General features: G+C 39.5%; 1 protein-coding gene across 2 annotated transcripts in view; it reads left to right on the plus strand.

Annotated features, from left to right (window-relative positions):
* The window catches only part of CD96 (CD96 molecule), a 99,060-nt gene that overhangs the window by 50,458 nt on the left and 30,132 nt on the right, over positions 1–18,470 (plus strand). For both annotated transcript variants that reach the window (XM_027965703.3, NM_001306108.1), the window contains 1 exon segment: positions 3,793–3,885. In XM_027965703.3, the coding sequence (XP_027821504.2) occupies positions 3,793–3,885 (93 nt within the window).

The raw sequence follows: 18,470 nt of genomic DNA on the forward strand, positions 1-18,470 counted from the left end.
TAGAGAAATTCTGAGACTATTATATAACAGAAAGGAGATTTAGAGAGAGAAGGGGAGGAGATTTTGCTCTCTTTTGTTCCCAGAAAAGAGTAATAATGTTGGAAGGCTAAAAGGTAACAGCCCTCTGAGGTGCTTCCTTCCCCACCTACCCCTATCTTCCAGGACATTCAACTGCTCAGTGATTCTTACTCTAGAAAACTCAGGAAAGGGAAGGGATCAAAGTGAAGGTGACTTGTCAGGCAGCTATTTGAATACTAAGGCCTAAAGAATTGTCATGATTCAACAGTAGTTTAAAAAAAAAAAAGACTCTTTCTAAAAATATTCTAGCATGTCAACCTAGTCTATGAGAATGTCTAACATTGTAGTGCTGCAGAATCAATGTTTTGGCATATGCAAGGAGTTATTTTGTTTGGGGGCAATAGAGGGACTGTCTTATATTGTTTCAGTTCAAAAGTTAAGTGCAGATACCTCCCCAGGGTGGGTAATATTCTGGCTATCATCAGCCTCAACAGAGATTTGTTGATTAAATTGATTTCCAACTGTAACAGCTGAGATCCAGACCTTTGGGATACAAGAGAGTTAAGAATTGATGAGTGGTTCACTGTGTGTAAGGGATAGTGTTCATATGTGTTTGAGGATGTGGGAAGAAGATTCAAAAGGGATGGCTCAATAGCAGGATGAGAGGACTACTGAATATGAGGGTGACATACGCCAGCCAAATTCTCTGGTTTCATGGTTTCCCACATACCTGTGACTGATCCCAGGAATGTTGAGAATATCAAGAAAGGACTTTACTATACATACAGATCACCTAATGATCTTCTTAAAAAGCAGATTTTGATTCAGTAAGTTGAGGGATTGGGAAGGGGCCTGAGAGTCTGCATTTCTAATAAGATCCTAAAAGTTACTATGGACCACATTTTGAGAAGCAAGTACCTACCCAAACCCTGAAGTTCAGTTCTTTTCTGAGTGAACCAGCTAATGGCTGAGTCAAACTCTGAGGAAGCTCTAGAATTGACCACTGCTGCCCATGGGGGTGGTCCCAAGAGCCCTGCCAGGCCTGTGCAGAGTGAACACACTCAGAAATGGATGAAGTGTTCAGCAGCCCAGCCCTTTACAACATTATGGTGAATGCAATGGTCTGAAAACTAGCTGACATGTTTCTGTTAAATTCTGTATTTGATTTTGGGAAATACATTTTCTTTGTTAGGTTTTAGCCCCTCCTTTTTATACCCGCTTAGTTTTGTTTTCACCAGGACAGAACTTCTACTTCATAGGCCAGTCTGAAACTAGAAACTCTTGACAGCCTCAGCAAAGCTGTGCATCATTTTTGTCATAGAGCAAAGAGCTCATCTCAAAATGCAAATCTTGCAGTAACATCATAATGCACTGTGAAGCTAAGGACCCTGCAGCTTACAAAGATATTTAGTGATGAAACCTGGCAAAATAATACCTTAATATAAAATAGTCAACAAATAAAAATTAAATGCTTCTTTCCTAATTCAGAAACCTAGGATTGAGCATAACCTATCAACAGCTTTTGTTCCAGTTGGCGAATATTTTCTGTTTTTAACCTGCCGGATAGTAAATATGTTGTTTTATGGACCGTGTGGTCTCTATCACAGTTATTCAGCTCTGCTATTGTAGTACAAGAGCAGCCATAGACAATACATAAACAAATGGGCATGGATGTATTTCAATAAAACTTTATTTGCAAATATAGACAGTGAGTGGAATTTCACCTTAGCCATAGTTTGCCAGTCTCTATTCTAATCAATCTACAGACAAAAACACCTTTGCATTATTTTTCCATACCAATGTTCCATCTCATTAAGGCTGCTATTTCTGTAAAGTCCCAAACAAACTTTTTGGCCAGCCCAATAGTTTGGAAAATGAGGCTTATGACACAACAGCAGTCAGATACATATTTAAAATTGATCTTCTTTCATTCAGGGGTAAGAGGGAATATATATATTCATCTACTTACGTTTGCCGGGAACTAGGAATACAGTGAGAAACAAAACAATTACTTCTCTTGAGAGACATAGCAATGAAATAATGAGGCCTTTGCTAGGGTAAACATTAAGTACTATGAGCACATCACAAAGAACCCTAGAGTTCTTCAAGTTTGAGAGGCACGTAGTAGAAAGTTTGGAATGGGCAAGTCTTGGGAAACAGCAAACACAAAGATCAAGAAGTCATGGAGAACATATTATGTTTGGTAAATTGGATTGGATTGAGGGTGTGATTTTAAAGAGATGTAAAAGATAAAGATTCCCTAGTGGTGCAGTCAGTAAAGAATTTGCCTGCAATGCAGGAGACCCAAATTCAATCTCTGGGTCGGGAAAATCCCCTGGAGAAGGGAATGACTACCTACTTCAATATTCTTGCCTGGAGAATTCTATGAACAGAGGAGCCTGGCGGGCTACAGTGCATGCAGTTGCAAAGAGTCAGATATGACTGAGCGACTAACACCGTCAAAAGATAATAGGCAACATCAGGAAATGAAGATGGAAATTTAATGTGGGATTAGATCAGAATCAGATTTGTGTGTCATACTGAGGAGTTCATACTTGCTCCTGATAGCATGAGAGGAAGAGGATAGTCCCCCTACTGACATATTCACATATTCTTCATATAACTACCCCTCAGAATACTTAATAGCAAGTGGTCATTTATGATAGCAAGTCACAGCCAACTGTGAGCACAACCTATAGTCAATAGCAATAACAAATTACCAATGAAAATAAAGCACAGATGCCTTTAGATTACAAGAGCAAATTCCTTCCAATGTGCTATGTGCTATTAAGTGACATAAATTATATATACTTATTACTTAAAGAGTAGAAAAAATGATATCATTTCTAATTAAATGTCCAAATAATTGATTCAGATCATCAGATGTGTAATACTATACTCAATGCCATTATATATAGAAAAATCACAAAATCTGCTAGCCTTAAATAAAAATAACTTTATTTAAATAAAATTAATTTAAATATAATTAAATAACTATATTTAATAATTAAATATTAATTATACTAATCCACATATTCCTAAAGTCAATAGGTCCTTCTGACATTTGTAAATTGTTTTAAACTGCTGGTAGAATTATTTTATAGTACAACAATGAACTTTAAGGAACTGACATGAATGTATAATGATAAGTGAAAAACATATCAGCTTCTCTTTCATCCCTGAAACCCCCCCACACACACGCATGAGAGAGAGAGGAAAAAAAAAGTTGTAGCCAAATAAAAAATTTATGAAAAAAAATAGAAATTTTAGTAAGAGCACAGTAATACCATCAATCTTATGTCCATTGATGTCATGTCCTTTTGGAGGGCTGTATCATTGTATTCTTAGTGATAAAAAATATTTTTGTGGGTCTATGGATTTGTAAGCTGTATGGTTACTTGCCTAATGCCTCAAAACATTGCCGCTATAATTGTTTTACCAGGCCTTAGTTAAATGTGGTGTTCTCCAGGAAGCTTTCCTGACCTCTCAACGTTGGTTGGTGGCCCTCCATGCATTCTCCTGGCATCTCGCACTTCTGTTATCCTAGCACTCAGCACAGTGCCTGGCTACCTACCTATATTCTAGGCTGTATGTTCTTTAAAGACAGTCCTATGTCTTTGCCTTTCACCATTTTACTCCACTGCCTAGCCCTATGATGACTTTTAATCAATAATAATTTGTTAGATGAATAAAGGTTTGGTGGGAACTAAGTTAATATTTTATCTTCCTGCCACAGTATTTTGTTCATTAGCAATGTCTGTTTCATCCTTCCAGGCTCAGTGAACCCTCCAATAGATTCTCCACTCAATCCTACAGAATCTACCCTTGGCACACGACCTTCTCCAGCCAACAGCATATCTCCTGCAGGTAAGAATGTTTTCATACTGTTTTACTTCCCATGAACTATTAATCCTTTAAGTAGATTAATAAGAAAAAATTTCAGAAAATTTGTATGATTCATGCCCCATTCTTATCTATGGAGATTTTAAATAAATATATTAAGTACTATTTTCATGGATTAAAAGAATTAGCACAACTTCCAAAGTCTTTTACTTTAAGACCTGGCAAAACCAGGGTCAATAAATATTCAACGAGAAATTGAAATTCTGCATTTATTATTAAAGGGGTTAATAAATTGACAGTGCTCCTCTACAACTGTGCTCTCAGTGGGGTGTTTAAGAAATTGTTGTAAATAGGGATCCTGTGGGCCATAGGTAGGTAGATAGTTTTAAATTTAAATCTGTTCTGGTTCAAATTAATTTTGACAAAACTGACTGGGGTGAGGACTTGAATTCAGCCTTCCAATGGCATTATTAATAATGGAGTTCAGGCTGGGTCAGTGTTACAATGGCAAAGGGATAGCAGTGACTTTCAGAAGTTGGCATTCATGCAAACAAATCATAAATTTCCATGTCTGTGGCCTTTATGTTTAATAAAGGACCAAGGTGACTTTCTCTAGCACAGAAAAGTATATTCTATATAAAGTAGAAGTATGCTTTTTATTTCTTCTTTAATTAAAACTATCAATTTTAGCTCAAAACAAGAACTGAAAATGCAATGAAACAAAGCAGTCACTACAAATGAACAATTCATTTAGCCTGTAGTCTTTGACAGATAGCCTGCAGTCACTGTCACAGGTTGATAGCACTCAGAGAATGAAGCATGGCAGGGTGAGAAATGCCTGCCTACAAATCACCCAATAGAAGTTTTGCATCCATCTATTTTTACCTAGTTCTTGAGACTTTATAATTTTCTCTCTTTTAGGCTTCTTTTTCTTCCACTTCTAACTCAACATTCAGCAATAAACCATAGTAAATTATGATATTCTTCATTCAACAAACATTAGCATATTCAACAGTAATACCTTAAATCTCTCTAGTACTCTATGTATTAGTTATCTATCGCTGTATAACAAATTACCGAAACAAAAATAAACTAGGTTTAACATATATATTGTCTCATGTGGTTTTACATGAGACAGGAGCAGCTTAGCTGGGGTGTGGCTCAGGTTCTTTCATGAGGGTGGAGTCAGGCTGTTGGGCTCCCAACGTCTGAAGGCTTGACTGAAGCTGAGGGCTCTGCTTCCAAACTTGGACACGTCAGCAGGAGGTCTCAGCCACTCACCACATGGACCTCTCTACAGGGCTGCCTCTCTCTATGGCAGCTGTAATCCCCCAGACCAACTAATTCAAGAAATAGAGTCACCAAGATAAAACCCCTCTGCCTCCTTATGACCCAGTCTACAAAACTGTATACCATTATTACTGCTATATTCTACCTGTTAAAAAGAAGTCACTATGTCCAGCTTATACTCGAGGAAGAGAATTGAGCTCCACATCTTGAAGGAAAAAGTGTCAAAGAATTTGTGTACAAAGTAAAGCAACCACATTTTATCACTTAGAAAATGTTTGCACCTAAAACTCATTGATCTTTTTTATAATGAGAGGATCCCATAGACAGAGGAGCCTGGCAGGTTACAGTCTATGGGGTTGCAAAGAGTCAGACATGACTGAAGTGACTAAGCAGGCACACACTCATAATGAGAGATAGATGGAGCAAGCATTCCCATTCCCATTCCCATTTTCCAGATGGGGACACTGAGATACTGAGAGCATAAGTGACCACATGACTAATAAGTGGCAAAGTTAGTATTCACACAAAATTCTTCTCAATATAAATCTAGTTCTCAATACATTAAATGACATGTTTTTTCCAACTGGTCTAAAAACTTCATGAGGACAAGGATCATATTTGTTTTGCTTCCTGCCACATGCCTAGCACAGAATTGGAATGCAAAAACATTAGCTGAATAAGTGAATGAAAAAGAAAAAATGAGAATAATGCTCCTTCACTATGTAGATATCATGTAATAGACTCTTTGGTATCAAAAGAGATAACAATTTGTTTCTGCCTTCAGAAAGATTGTTGTGTGCTTGGAGAAAGATGACATGCACATATGAAAATAGTAAGTCCAAATAGTAAGGTGGAAAGTGCTGTGTTTTATAGAATTACAATACTGAAGGAGAGGTCGTGTCGTTGTTGTTGTGCTTGGTCACTCAGTTGTGTCCGACTCTTTGAGACCCTTAGGACTATAGCCAGCCAGGCTCCTCTGACCATGGAATTTTTCAGGCAAGAATACTGGAGTGGGTTGCCTTTATCTTTGAGTATGGAAGGGTGTCTATGAGTTCATGAATTCAGGAAGCGTTACAAAGAGAGATGAAATAAGCTGACCTTAAGTATGTATTTCTGCTTCATTGACTATGCCAAAGTCTTTGACTGTGTGGATCACAATAAACTGTGGAAAATTCTGAAAGAGATGGAAATACAGACCACCTGACCTGCCTCTTGAGAAATCTATATGCAGGTCAGGAAGCAACAGTTAAAACAGTACATGAAACAACAGACTGGTTCCAAATAGGAAAAGGAGTATGTCAAGGCTGTATATTGTCACCCTGCTTATTTAACCTATATGCAGAGTACATCACAAGAAATGCTGGGTTGGAAGAAGCACAAGCCGGAATCAAGATTGCTGGGAGAAATATCAATAACCTCAGATATGTAGATGACATCACCGTTATGGCAGAGAGTGAAGAGGAACTAAAAAGCCTCTTGATGAAAATGAAAGTGGAGAGTGAAAAAGTTGGCTTAAAGCTCAACATTCAGAAAACGAAGATCATGGCATCTGGTCCCATCACTTCATGGGAAATACATAGGGAAACAGCGGAAACAGTGTCAGACTTTATTTTTCTGGGCTTCAAAATCACTGCGATGGTTACTGAAGCCATGAAATTAAAAGACGCTTACTCCTTGGAGGGAAAGTTATGACCAACCTAGATAGCATACTGAAAAGCAGAGATATTACTTTGCCAACAAATGTCCATCTAGTCAAGGCTATGGTTTTTCCAGTGGTCATGTATGGATGTTGCGAGTTGGACTATAAAGAAAGCTGAGCGCCAAAGAATTGATCCTTTTGAACTGTGGTGTTGGAGAAGACTCTTGAGAGTCCCTTGGACTGCAAGGAGATCCAACCAGTCCATTCTGAATGAAATCAGCACTGGGATTTCTTTGGAAGGAATGATGCTAAAGCTGAAGCTCTAGTACTTTGGCCACCTCATGCGAAGAGTTGACTCATTGGAAAAGACTCTGATGCTGGGAGGGCAGGAGAAGGGCACAACTGAGGATGAGATGGCTGGATGGCATCACTGACTCAATGGACGTGAGTCTGAGTGAACTCTGGGAGTTGGTGATGGACAGGGAGGCCTGGTGTGCTGCAATTCATGGGGTCGCAAAGAGTCGGACACGACTGAGCAACTGAACTAAACTGATGTACCAGATACTCTTCTCCAGTGACTTTTTCTCTTTTTCAAAAGAACAAGAATCATGATATGTCATGGTAAATACAGTTTGCCAATTGAAGGCATAAGTGAATTTCTTCTAGCTCAGTTTTCTATGTGACATATACTACTAAACTGTTCCATCAGTTCAAATATTCTTACTTCTGTGAACAATTTCAAGGAAAAGAAAAGGACATTTCTTATCCTTAAGGGGTCTACAATCTAATATAGCTCTAGTATTGGAGAATTTGAAAGAGCACAGTCAAAGAAACATATTTGTTTAAAGCAGAAAAATGCTACCTCATGTACAATCGTACTAAGGAGATGTAGTTGGGAAATTCCTGGAAAATAAAAAAATCTCCTTAAAAATAAGGTTCCACCACAATGGACCTCGGGACTCTTTCAAATCAGTGGTTCTCACCAGAGTGATTTTGTTCTCTGTGCCCCTGCTCCAGGGACACATGCAGTATCTGGGGACAGTTTTGGCTGCCCCAGTGAGGGAAGGAATGGTGCTCCTGCCATCTCTTATGTAGAGGCCAATGATGCTACAACACAGGACAAAGAATTAATAGGGTCCAAAATGTCAATAGAGCCAAGACTGAGAAACCCTGTTTTACTTCCAGACTCAAGTAGCTCAAGTGTAATAAGAGTAGCTATTTCTCACTTTACAAAATCTAGGCCTCTGTCAAGACAGTAACAAGGTTATGTCTGATATGTTTTCAAACATAAGTGATTTTTATATGTCAAAAAAAACATGAATGCTTATATCTAAATGAAACTAACTTGCTTGGAATAAACATTGAATTATAACTGAAAAATCTAAATTTCATTTTGGCTACCCAGAGGATGATTATGAAGTCACATGATGACTGGCTGCCTCAGAAGCTGGTAAGGTTCACTTTTGTCCTCTTTTAAGAAAGGAAACGGGATGGAACATGTCATGAAAACCAACTTCAAAAGGCTGTGGTTTCATTACAAATTCTAAGATCTAGTGAACTGTATAATCAGTCATAATTATTAAGCTACAGATCTTGCTGCAGACATCCAATTCATAGTCTTTTTCTCCCTAATGAAATTATATTCTTTAAACAAATGTAGAAAGTAATGAAAACAATGGAACTTCATAGCCAACGGCAAGATTCAGGAAAGCCCAGCTCAATTCAGCCTGAATTAACGTGTTTTCTGAGTCCCAGCTGCTTTCTCAGTACTGTCCTAGGAAAACCCAACAGGCTGAACAGCTGAGTGGTAAAATAGGCACACCCCTGCGTGGAACCATAGAAGACCCCAGACAAATTTAGGATGAGACAGTACTGGCATAAATCCAGGTCTTCCAGACAAGAATACTGGAGTGGGTTGCCATTCCCTTCTCTATGGGATCTTTCCAACCCAGAGACTGAACTCAGCTCTCCTACATTGCAGGCAGATTCTTTACCATCTGAGCTGCTAATGGTAAAGAAACTGCTTGCCAGTGTAGGAGACATAAGAGATGTGATTTTGATCCCTGGGTCAAGGAGGAAGGAGGAGAAGGAAATAGCAACCCACTCCAGTCTTCATGCCTGGAGAATTCCATGGATGGAGGAGCCAGGTGGGCTATTGTCCATAGGGTCTCAAAGAGTCAGACATTGCTGAAGCAACTTAGCACACAAATACATAGCCTCAGAGAGCAGACCTCAGAAATGCCACCTCTGACACTGAAAATCATCCAAGACCTTCCTTCACTCAACAAGAAAACACTGAGTGCCAACAATGAGCCAGGAATTTTTGAGGTGCTGGGATACAGATGTTCCAGCTGGACTTAGAAAAGGCAGAGGAACCAGAGATCGAATTGCCAACATCATTGAAAAAGCAAGAGAGTTCCAGAAAAATATCTACTTCTGCTTTATTGACTATGCCAAAGCCTTTGACTGTGTGGATCACAAAACTGAGGAAAATTCTTAAAGAGATGGAAAAACAGACCACCTTATCTGACTCCTGAGAAATCGGTATGCAGGTCAGGAAGCAACAGTTAGCACTGGACATGGAACAACAGACTGGTTCCAAATCAGGAAAGGAATATGTCAAGGCTGTATATTGTCACCCTGCTTATTTAATTGATATGCAGAGTATGTCATGAAAAATGCTGGACTGGATGAGCACAAGCTGGTATCAAGATTGCCGCTAGAAATATCAATAACCTCAGATATGCAGATGACACGCTTATGGCAGAAAGCAAAGAACTAAAGAGCCTCTTGATGAAAGTGAAAGAGGACAGAGAAAAACTTGGCTTAAAATTCAGCATTCAGAAAACTAAGGTCATGGCATCCAGTCCCATCACTTTATTGCAAATAGATGGGGAAACAGTGTCAGACTTTATTTTGGGGGGCTCCAAAATCACTGCAGATGGTGACTTCCGCCATGAAATTAAAAGATGCTTACTCCTTGGAAGGAAAGTTATGACCAATCTAGATAGCATATTCAAAAGCAGAGACATTACTTTTTCAACAAAGGTCCATCTAGTCAAAGCTATGGTTTTTCCATTAGTCATGTATGGATGTGAACTGTGGTGTTGGAGGAGGCTCTTGAAAGTCCCTTGGACTGCAAGAAGATACAACCAGTCCATCCTGAAGGAAATCAGTCCTGAATATTCTTTGGAAGGACTGATGCTGAAGCTGAAATTCCAATACTTTGGCTACCTGATGTAAAGAACTGACTCATTTGAAAAGACCCTGATGCTGGGAAAAATTGAAGGTGGGAGGAGAAGGGGATGACCGAAAATGAGACGGTTGGATGGCATCACCGACTCAATGAACATGAGTTTGAGTAAGCTCTGGGAGTTGGTGATAGACAGAGAAGCCTGGCATGCTGCAGTCCATGGGGCTGCAAAGAGTCAGACATGACTGAAAGACTGAACTGAACTGAACTGGGGTATAATGAATGAGACAGGCAGCCCCCAGCTCCACAGAACTCACAGTCTAGCCAGACCACTTGCTTAGCCTCCCATTTCATTGACCACTAGGTCATAGACCTTTTGCCACTGCCCCCTATTTTTATGTTTGTGCACAACTCTTGATCTGATGGCATTAATTTTTTATATTAAGCCCTCTCTAAAATTTTACCTAATTCTTACAGTCTGGATCTTTCTACTCTTAGAAGTTTTGCAGGAAATACTAAATCCAGTCTGTTTCTAACCATTGGCCAGCTCTGCATGTGAGCACACCTGATCCTTGGTGAGCGGAGAGTCAGACATGAAGGGTACAGACTGAAGGAAGCATTACCCAGGGGATGCAATGAAACTGCTAATTTATGAGAAGGCATGTCAGAAATGGATGGGGTCAAACAGGAATCAGATAAGATTAGTCTAAAACAAATACAGCAGAAGCAGATCAGATCAGCTGTGGTCTGGATATTGGATTCTAAAGTTAAGAGAGGAGGATCCCGGAGAGATACTGCAAGGCAGTGAGAAGCCTCTGTGATTTGTTTGTAACAGCAACTTCTGACACCTTCTGTGGTCATGACGTACCGGGCTTCAACGATCAGGACACCTCTGTTGCTGTCTGAGAGTTTTATCATATGTATCCAAGCACCAAAAATTAAGAAAAAGAAATGAGTTCTAGGAGCAGGAAGAGTAGAATCACGAAAGTTGCCCAGGGGATCTGGAAAGAAATATAGACGCATGTGGAAGAAAGATGAGAGAGGTCTTCAGACAATAGTCTTGAGCAAAGACATAAAATGAATACAGGACATGGGAAGACAAGCAGGATGAGTGCTGACAACTCTTGTTGGGGAGGGGGCTGCAAGTTGCTCAGGTGAGGTGGAACCAGGTGGGAATAAACTTAGGTTGCTTAGGTGCTAAGTCGAGTCCAACTCTTTTGCGATCCCATGGATCTAGCTCACCATCCTCCTCTGCCCATGGAATTCTCCAGGCAAGAATACTGGAGTGGGTTTCCATTTTCCTCCTCCAGGGCAGCTTAGGTTAATGGGATATGTATCTGGGCTGTGATCTGATCATCAACAAACAGCCACTATGGCTTTTTGAGTATATGAAAAATGTAAGTAAAACAGAAGACCAAATGATGTAGATTGAAAGTGATAATGGTCTAAGCTAGAATGGATGCATGGAGAGTAATGTGTGTGACAGATGTCTCAGCAGGGTTGTCTGCCTAAATGTGGGAGAATAAATTAAACATTTTTAGTAAAACTATTGTACAAAGGTCTTCCAGGCTTTTTTCTACTAATTTTTCCCCAATTTTTACCAACCCCTATGATTGTATTGCACTACTAAGCAACAATTTTAATAATGTTTGTTAATATTTGACTGCCTCTGATGTGCCTGGCACTATTATAAACTAGTTATTGTATTATTTCATTTGTTGTTGTTGTTGTATAGTCCCTGAATCATATCCAACTTTTTTGTGATGCCATGAACCGTAGCCTGCCAGGCTCCACTGTCGATGGGATTTCCCAGGCAAGGATGCTGGAGTGGGTTGCCATGTCCTCCTCCAGGGATCAAACCCAGGTCTCCTTCATTGCAGACAGATTCTTTACTGTCTGACCGACTCCTCCCCAAAAAGCAATGGTATAGTTACTATCGTTATCCCCATTTTACAGATGAAGATACCAAAGCACAAAGAGGTTAATTAACTTACCCAAAATTGTGCAGAATGTGAAAGAGCCAAGATGGAACCTAGACAGTTAGCTTGAAAGCCTGAGTCTTACTGCCTCTGAGAGTACTTGATGGGTGCTCAATAAATGTCACTGGACATTGAATAATTCCCTTCTAGTATGATGTTGGTATTGTTGCTATGAAAGGTCAATATGACAGCTATGCCTATATTAATCTTTCCCTTCTCTAGACCAGTGCTTTCTGAGAAATGCAGCCTCCAGAAGTGGGGCTAATATTTCCTCAGTTGGAAATAAATCGGAGAGAAACCTCCTCCATTCATTTTCCATTTTCCTCTCGACATCATTATACTATAATTCTTATTGCCCAGAGATATGTACTGAATTCAAATAATACTTCAATGCTTTCCATTGAATTTTAGGAAATTCTGGACATTCCCTCTTTGTCACCATCATTCACCTGGGACACGCATTACAGTTCATTAAATAATTTCTTAATTCTTTCCATAGCTATTGCACATAAGTCAATGGTAGCCTCCTTGATGACTGATTTACCTTGGGTATTTGTTTATTCAGTTTCCCTCCTTGGAGTGAGTTACCTCTGGGGAAAAGCTGTTGGAAATTCTTCAGTTCATTTACTAATTATTGAGTGTCTGTGAATGCACCACGTGATGTGTGATGAGCTCTGTCCTGCCTACTGGCATCTTCCTCTATAGGGGGAAAATTCTTTCTGGACCAGTAATCCAGCAATACACACTGCCTTCAGTCCTTTAGTGAGCACATGTTCCCCCTAACTATCTGCCTTCCATGGAAAAGAGTTGTATGTAAAAATTAAGATTTCACATCACACATCTCTTTTTGTTGACCTGAGGCTCAATATCCACCTTATCCTGATATCAGGGGTTGATGAGGCTGACTCAGATGTATTTAGATGTATTTGCTGACCTATATTCTTTTAAGTTCAATTGTCCAGCTAATGCCATTGTGGGTTTAAAAGCTATATTTTTATGCTGCAGGTGAATTGATGGAATATAAAGTTACACATTTGTCAAGGAGACTGGGTAACTATGTCAATAAATGCTATGTCAATAGAGTGGAAGGTCAAGTGAAAATATTACTATTTGAGAAAATAAGTCAGATTTTTAGGTTTAAGTCTACATAAAATTAGGCAAAGTCATGGACAGTTGAGCTTAATGAACCATATCACTATGACAGTAGCAGCCTAAACTTACAAATAAATTTTACCTTTGTTTTTAGTTGAATAAATAAGGTAAACTGAGTAGCTTAGCAAAAAGAGTAATTTTCTTTTTTCGTATATTCCCTGTTTGAATGAGCACTGTAGAGTTTCTGCCTAGCTTCTCAAAGAAATTTTAGGTAAATTTTTCCTTGGATTTTTTGGTGATTTTTGTATAATAATTATCTGGTCCCTTTCAGTCACAAGAACAGATTTGTATCCATAATTTAAAAATTCAGTCTCCTGCTTCCTGCCCCCAGCACCGCCTGCCCTCCTCCCCACAACCAGCTAGTTTCTACTTGGGGACTTTTTTGTTCCTCTCAGGATTTTTCTTGGGTGAGATTTTGCTTTGTCGCATCCTGTTATGTTTGGGAAAACATGTACCTCAGCTTCTGTCTGGGGGAAGTGCTCGTCTCCCCCAGTATGGCTGTATCTCCCTTCACTATGCCCGTTTAGCACTGTCACCCAAGCACAGGCTCCCAGCACAGCCTCTTTAGCCTGGCACCAGTCTTCTTTGTCCCACACAGCAACACACGCAGCTCAAGAACTCTGAGTGGTCTCTTGAACCCACACTTCACTTGGCTAAGGTAAGGAAGCATATTCTTCTTCCCTTCCTCCATGAAAAGGGACTTGATTCACAGCTCCCTGACAACTCTCTCCAAAGAAATGCTCACCAGGACTGCTCCAATATGCCTACATGGCCTTGGGGTGCATGATGGAGCTGACAGAGCCCATTCTGCTCTAACTTCACGTATCCTTCACAGCTGCTCGAGAGCTCTACTTTAGAAGTGAAGGTGACTTGCCATATAATATCATTCTTAGCCTTTGGGACCTCTCCTCAAACAGGGGTACAAAGGGTTCCATTTGAAAATTCTGCTCTGCGTTATACATTAAAATTAAAAGAAATTCAGTGACACCAGCAACAACAACAACAAAAAAAAATCAAGAAAACAGTCCTATTCACAATAGCATCAAAATAGAGTAAAATACTTAGGAATTAATTTGAGTAAGAAAGTAAAATATCTGTACACTGATAATTATAAAACACTGATGAAATATGCAAGCACATGAAAAGACATCTAACGTTCATGGATTGGAATAGTTAATATTGTTAAATTGTCCACACTACTCAAAACAATATACAGATTCAAAAATTTATTCAGTCTCTATCAAAATTCCAACAGTATTTTTCAAAGAAATAGAAAAAACAACCCTAAAATTCATACTCACAAAAGACACCAAATAGCCAAAGCAATCTTGAGAAAGAAGAACAGAGTTGGAAACATAGAGCTGTTTCATTGCTGAGAATACAGAGTTCTCGAGTGACTGAGAAATCACACCCTGATTTCTCAATATACTACAAAGATGCAGTAATCAAAGCCGTGTGGTATATGCATAAACAGACATGTAGGCCAGTGGAACAGAATAGAGAGCCTAGAAATATACCCAAACTAATTTTCAACAGAAGTACCAAGAGTACACACTGAAAAAGGATAGTCTCATCAATAAATGGTGCCTAGGAAACTGGATATTCACCTGCAAAAGAATTAAATTGGACCCTTTTCTTATACCATATACCAAAATCATCTCAAAATAGATTAAAATTTAAATATAAGACCTGAAACTATAAAAATCCTAGAAGAAAACTTAGGGGAGAAGCTCCTTGACATCAGTTGGCCTCATCTATGACTTCTTTGATATGACACCAAAAGTTCAGGCAACAAAAACAAAAATAAACAAGTGTCCTACATCAAACTTAGAGAAAAATAACAAACTAAAAACCTCTTGCACAGCAAAGGAAACAAAAACATGCAAAAGCAATCTATGGGTTGGGAGAAAATATTTGTAAATCATATATCTGATAAGGGGTTAATATCCAAAATATATTAAGAACTTCTTCAATTCAATAGCAAAACAAGAAACAACCTGGTAAAAAATAAACAAAAGACCCGAATGGACATTTTTCAAAAGGAGATATACAAATGGCCAAAAAGTATATGAAAAGCTGCTCAACATTGCAAATCATTAGAGAAATTAAAATCAAAACCTCAATGAAATATCACCTCTTACCTGTTATCCAAAAAATTAAAGGTATCTTTGTGTTGGCAAGGATATAGAGAAAAGAGAACCCTGTACACTGTTAATGGGAGTATAAGACACAGACTTCTCTGGTGGCTCAGATGGTAAAGCATCTGTCTATAATGCGGAAGACCTGGGTTCAATCCCTGGGTTGGGAAGATCCCCTGGAGAAGGAAATGGCAATCCACTCCAGTACTATAGCCTGGAAAATCCCATGGACAGAGGAGCCTGATAGGCTACAGTCTATAGGGTCACAAAGAGTCAGACACGACTGAGAGACTTCACTTTCACTTTTCAAGACACAGACAGTGGTCATGTATGGATGAGAGTTGGGCTGTGAAGAAAGCTGAGCACTGAAGAATTGATGCTTTTGAACTGTGGTGTTGGAGAAGACTCTTGAGAGTCCCTTGCACTGCCAGGAGATCCAACCAGTCCATCCTAAAAGAAAGCAGTCCTGGGTGTTCATTGGAAGGACTGATGTTGAAGCTGAAACTCCAATACTTTGGCTACCTCATGTGAAGAGTTGACTCGTTGGAAAAGACCCTGATGCTGGGAGGGATTAGGGGCAGGAGAAAAAGGGGACGACAGAGGATGAGATGGTTGGATGGCATCACCGACTCGATGGATATGAGTTTGGGTATACTCTGGGAGTTGATGATGGACAGGGAGGCCTGGCGTGCTGCAGTCCATGGGGTAACAAAGAGTCGGACACGACTGAGTAACTGAACTGAACTGAAATGAACACACAGACTTTAACTGAAAATAGTATAAAAAACATGGAAAATCATTTCTGAAGTTCCTCAAACATTTAAAAGTAGAACTACTATTTGATCCAGGAATCTCTCTTTTTAGTATATACAGAGAGGAAATGAAATAAGCCACCTTTAAGAGATATTTGTGCCCCCATATTCACTGCATTATTCATGATAGCCAAGATATGAAAACAGTCTAGGTTCCCATTGATTAATATATATATATATATGTGTGTGTGTGTGTGTATGTATGTGTGTGTATATATATATAGTTTGACCTCAAAAAAAGGAGATCCTGATGTACAACCTGGGTGAACATGGTGTACATTATGCTAAGTGACATAAGCCATACACAAAAAGCAAAAAGACTGCATGATCTCACTTACATGTGAAATCTAAAAAGAGTCAAGATGCATGGAAGCAGAGTAGAATGGCAGTTACCAGGGATGAGGAGATAGGGAAAATGGGGCATTACTGGTCAAAGTGTACAAAGTTGGAGTTAAGAAGGTTTAATAAGTCTGGAGATCTAATGTATAGCATGATGAGTATAGCTAATTATACTGTAATGAATGTTGGAGTTTTACTGAGAGTAGATTTCACGCATTCTCATCACATATACACAAAAGTAACTGTGAAAAAAAATGACATATTAATGTGCTGAGTGTAGAAGTCATGTCACTATGTATATATATATCAAATCACCCTGTGTACACATTAAGTACATACAATTTTATGTAAAAATTAAAGAATGAGTAAGTACAATAAATTCAGTGAAAATGAAGCACGCATGATTAGGTTATGATTTACTACTGAGATGGCCCACAGAAAGCTGTAGTTCTTGGCCACAGTGTGATGGATTGACAAGTAATAAACAGAATTCTGAAAAGCATAGCCACGACGAGGATGCTTGAAGAAAATGGAGACAGAGAGATAAAGAAGAAAAGGAAGAGTGTTAGCATGGGTAGTACCTTTCTCTGTTCAGTTCAGTTGCTCAGTCGTGTCCGACTCTTTGCCACCCCATGAATCGAAGCACGCCAGGCCTCCCTGTCCATTACCAACACCCGGAGTTCACTCAGACTAACGTCCATCAAGTCAGTGATGCCATCCAACCATCTCATCCTGTCGTCCCCTTCTCCTCCTGCCCCCAATCCCTCCCAGCATCAGTCTTTTCCAATGAGTCAACTCTTGGGATGAGGTGGCCAAAGTACTGGAGTTTCAGCTTTAGCATCATTCCTTCCAAAGAAATCCCAGGGCTGATCTCCTTCAGGATGGACTGGTTGGATCTCCTTGCAGTCCAAGGGACTCTCAAGAGTCTTCTCCAACACCACAGTTCAAAAGCATCAATTCTTCAGTGCTCAGCCTTCTTCACAGTCCAACTCTCACATCCATAAATGACTACTGGAAAAACCATAGCCTTGCCTTTCTCAGTGGGTTACTAAAAGCAACAGAGGAGACTTTGCATGGAAAACAATTAAAATACCTGGTTCATAGCATCAAAATGTTACATTTTATTGTTAGTTCCCTTAAATCTCTTTGAGGGCTTCCCAGGTGGCTCAGTGATAAAGAATCCACCTGCCAAGCAGGAGATGTGGTTTAGATCCCTGGGTCTGGAAGATCCCTTGGAGAAGGAAATGGCAACCCACTCCAGTCTTCTTGCCTGGAAAAATCCCATGGACAGTGTAGCCTGGAGGGCTATACAGTCCGCGGGGTCGCAAAAAATTCGGACAGAACTTAGCAACTAAACAACAACAACAATAAATCCTTTTGGGAACATGATAGGAACCCAAGGTAGGAAATAGAGTGGTTGATTAGTTAACCAGTCTGTCTTTGTCTAAAGTGTGTGTGTGTGTGTTTTAATTTAAAAAAAAAATCTAGAATTAGGTGTGAGATAGATTTGGATGTCAATGAAGATCACCAAGATCATGTTCTCTTGAGTGAAGGAGCGAAGTGGGCAGTGAGAAAAGGCAGATATCTGTAAAGCTGGCCTGAAAGGTCACATGATTATTATATTCTCACTACTCTGCTTTCCCCCTCACTCACAGTGCTTCACCAAGTTCGGCCTCCTTGCTGTCCCCCCAACATGCCCTGGTCACTCCCACATCAGGGTCTTTTCACCTGTTTCCTCTGCCTAGAAATTCTTCCCCTGAAAATCTACATGGCTTACACATCATCTTCTCCCAATCTTTGTTCAAACGTCACCTTCTCAATGTGGCTTTCCACGACCAACTCATTTCAAACTGCAGTACCCTCTCTCTTACTTCCTGTCCTCTTTCCCTGTTTTATTTTTCTCCTGAGTGTCTTTTCACATCTTATATAATTTACTTGTCTGGCTTTTCCCCACAAGAAAGTGAATCCCATGACTGGATTTGGGGGTCTGATTTGTCTCTGATAAATCTCCATCACCTAGAACAATGGTAATGCATGGCCATCACTGAGTATTGGTGACTCAATGAA

Source organism: Ovis aries, chromosome 1 (assembly GCF_016772045.2).
Source record: "Ovis aries strain OAR_USU_Benz2616 breed Rambouillet chromosome 1, ARS-UI_Ramb_v3.0, whole genome shotgun sequence".
NCBI classification, from domain to species: domain Eukaryota; kingdom Metazoa; phylum Chordata; class Mammalia; order Artiodactyla; family Bovidae; genus Ovis; species Ovis aries.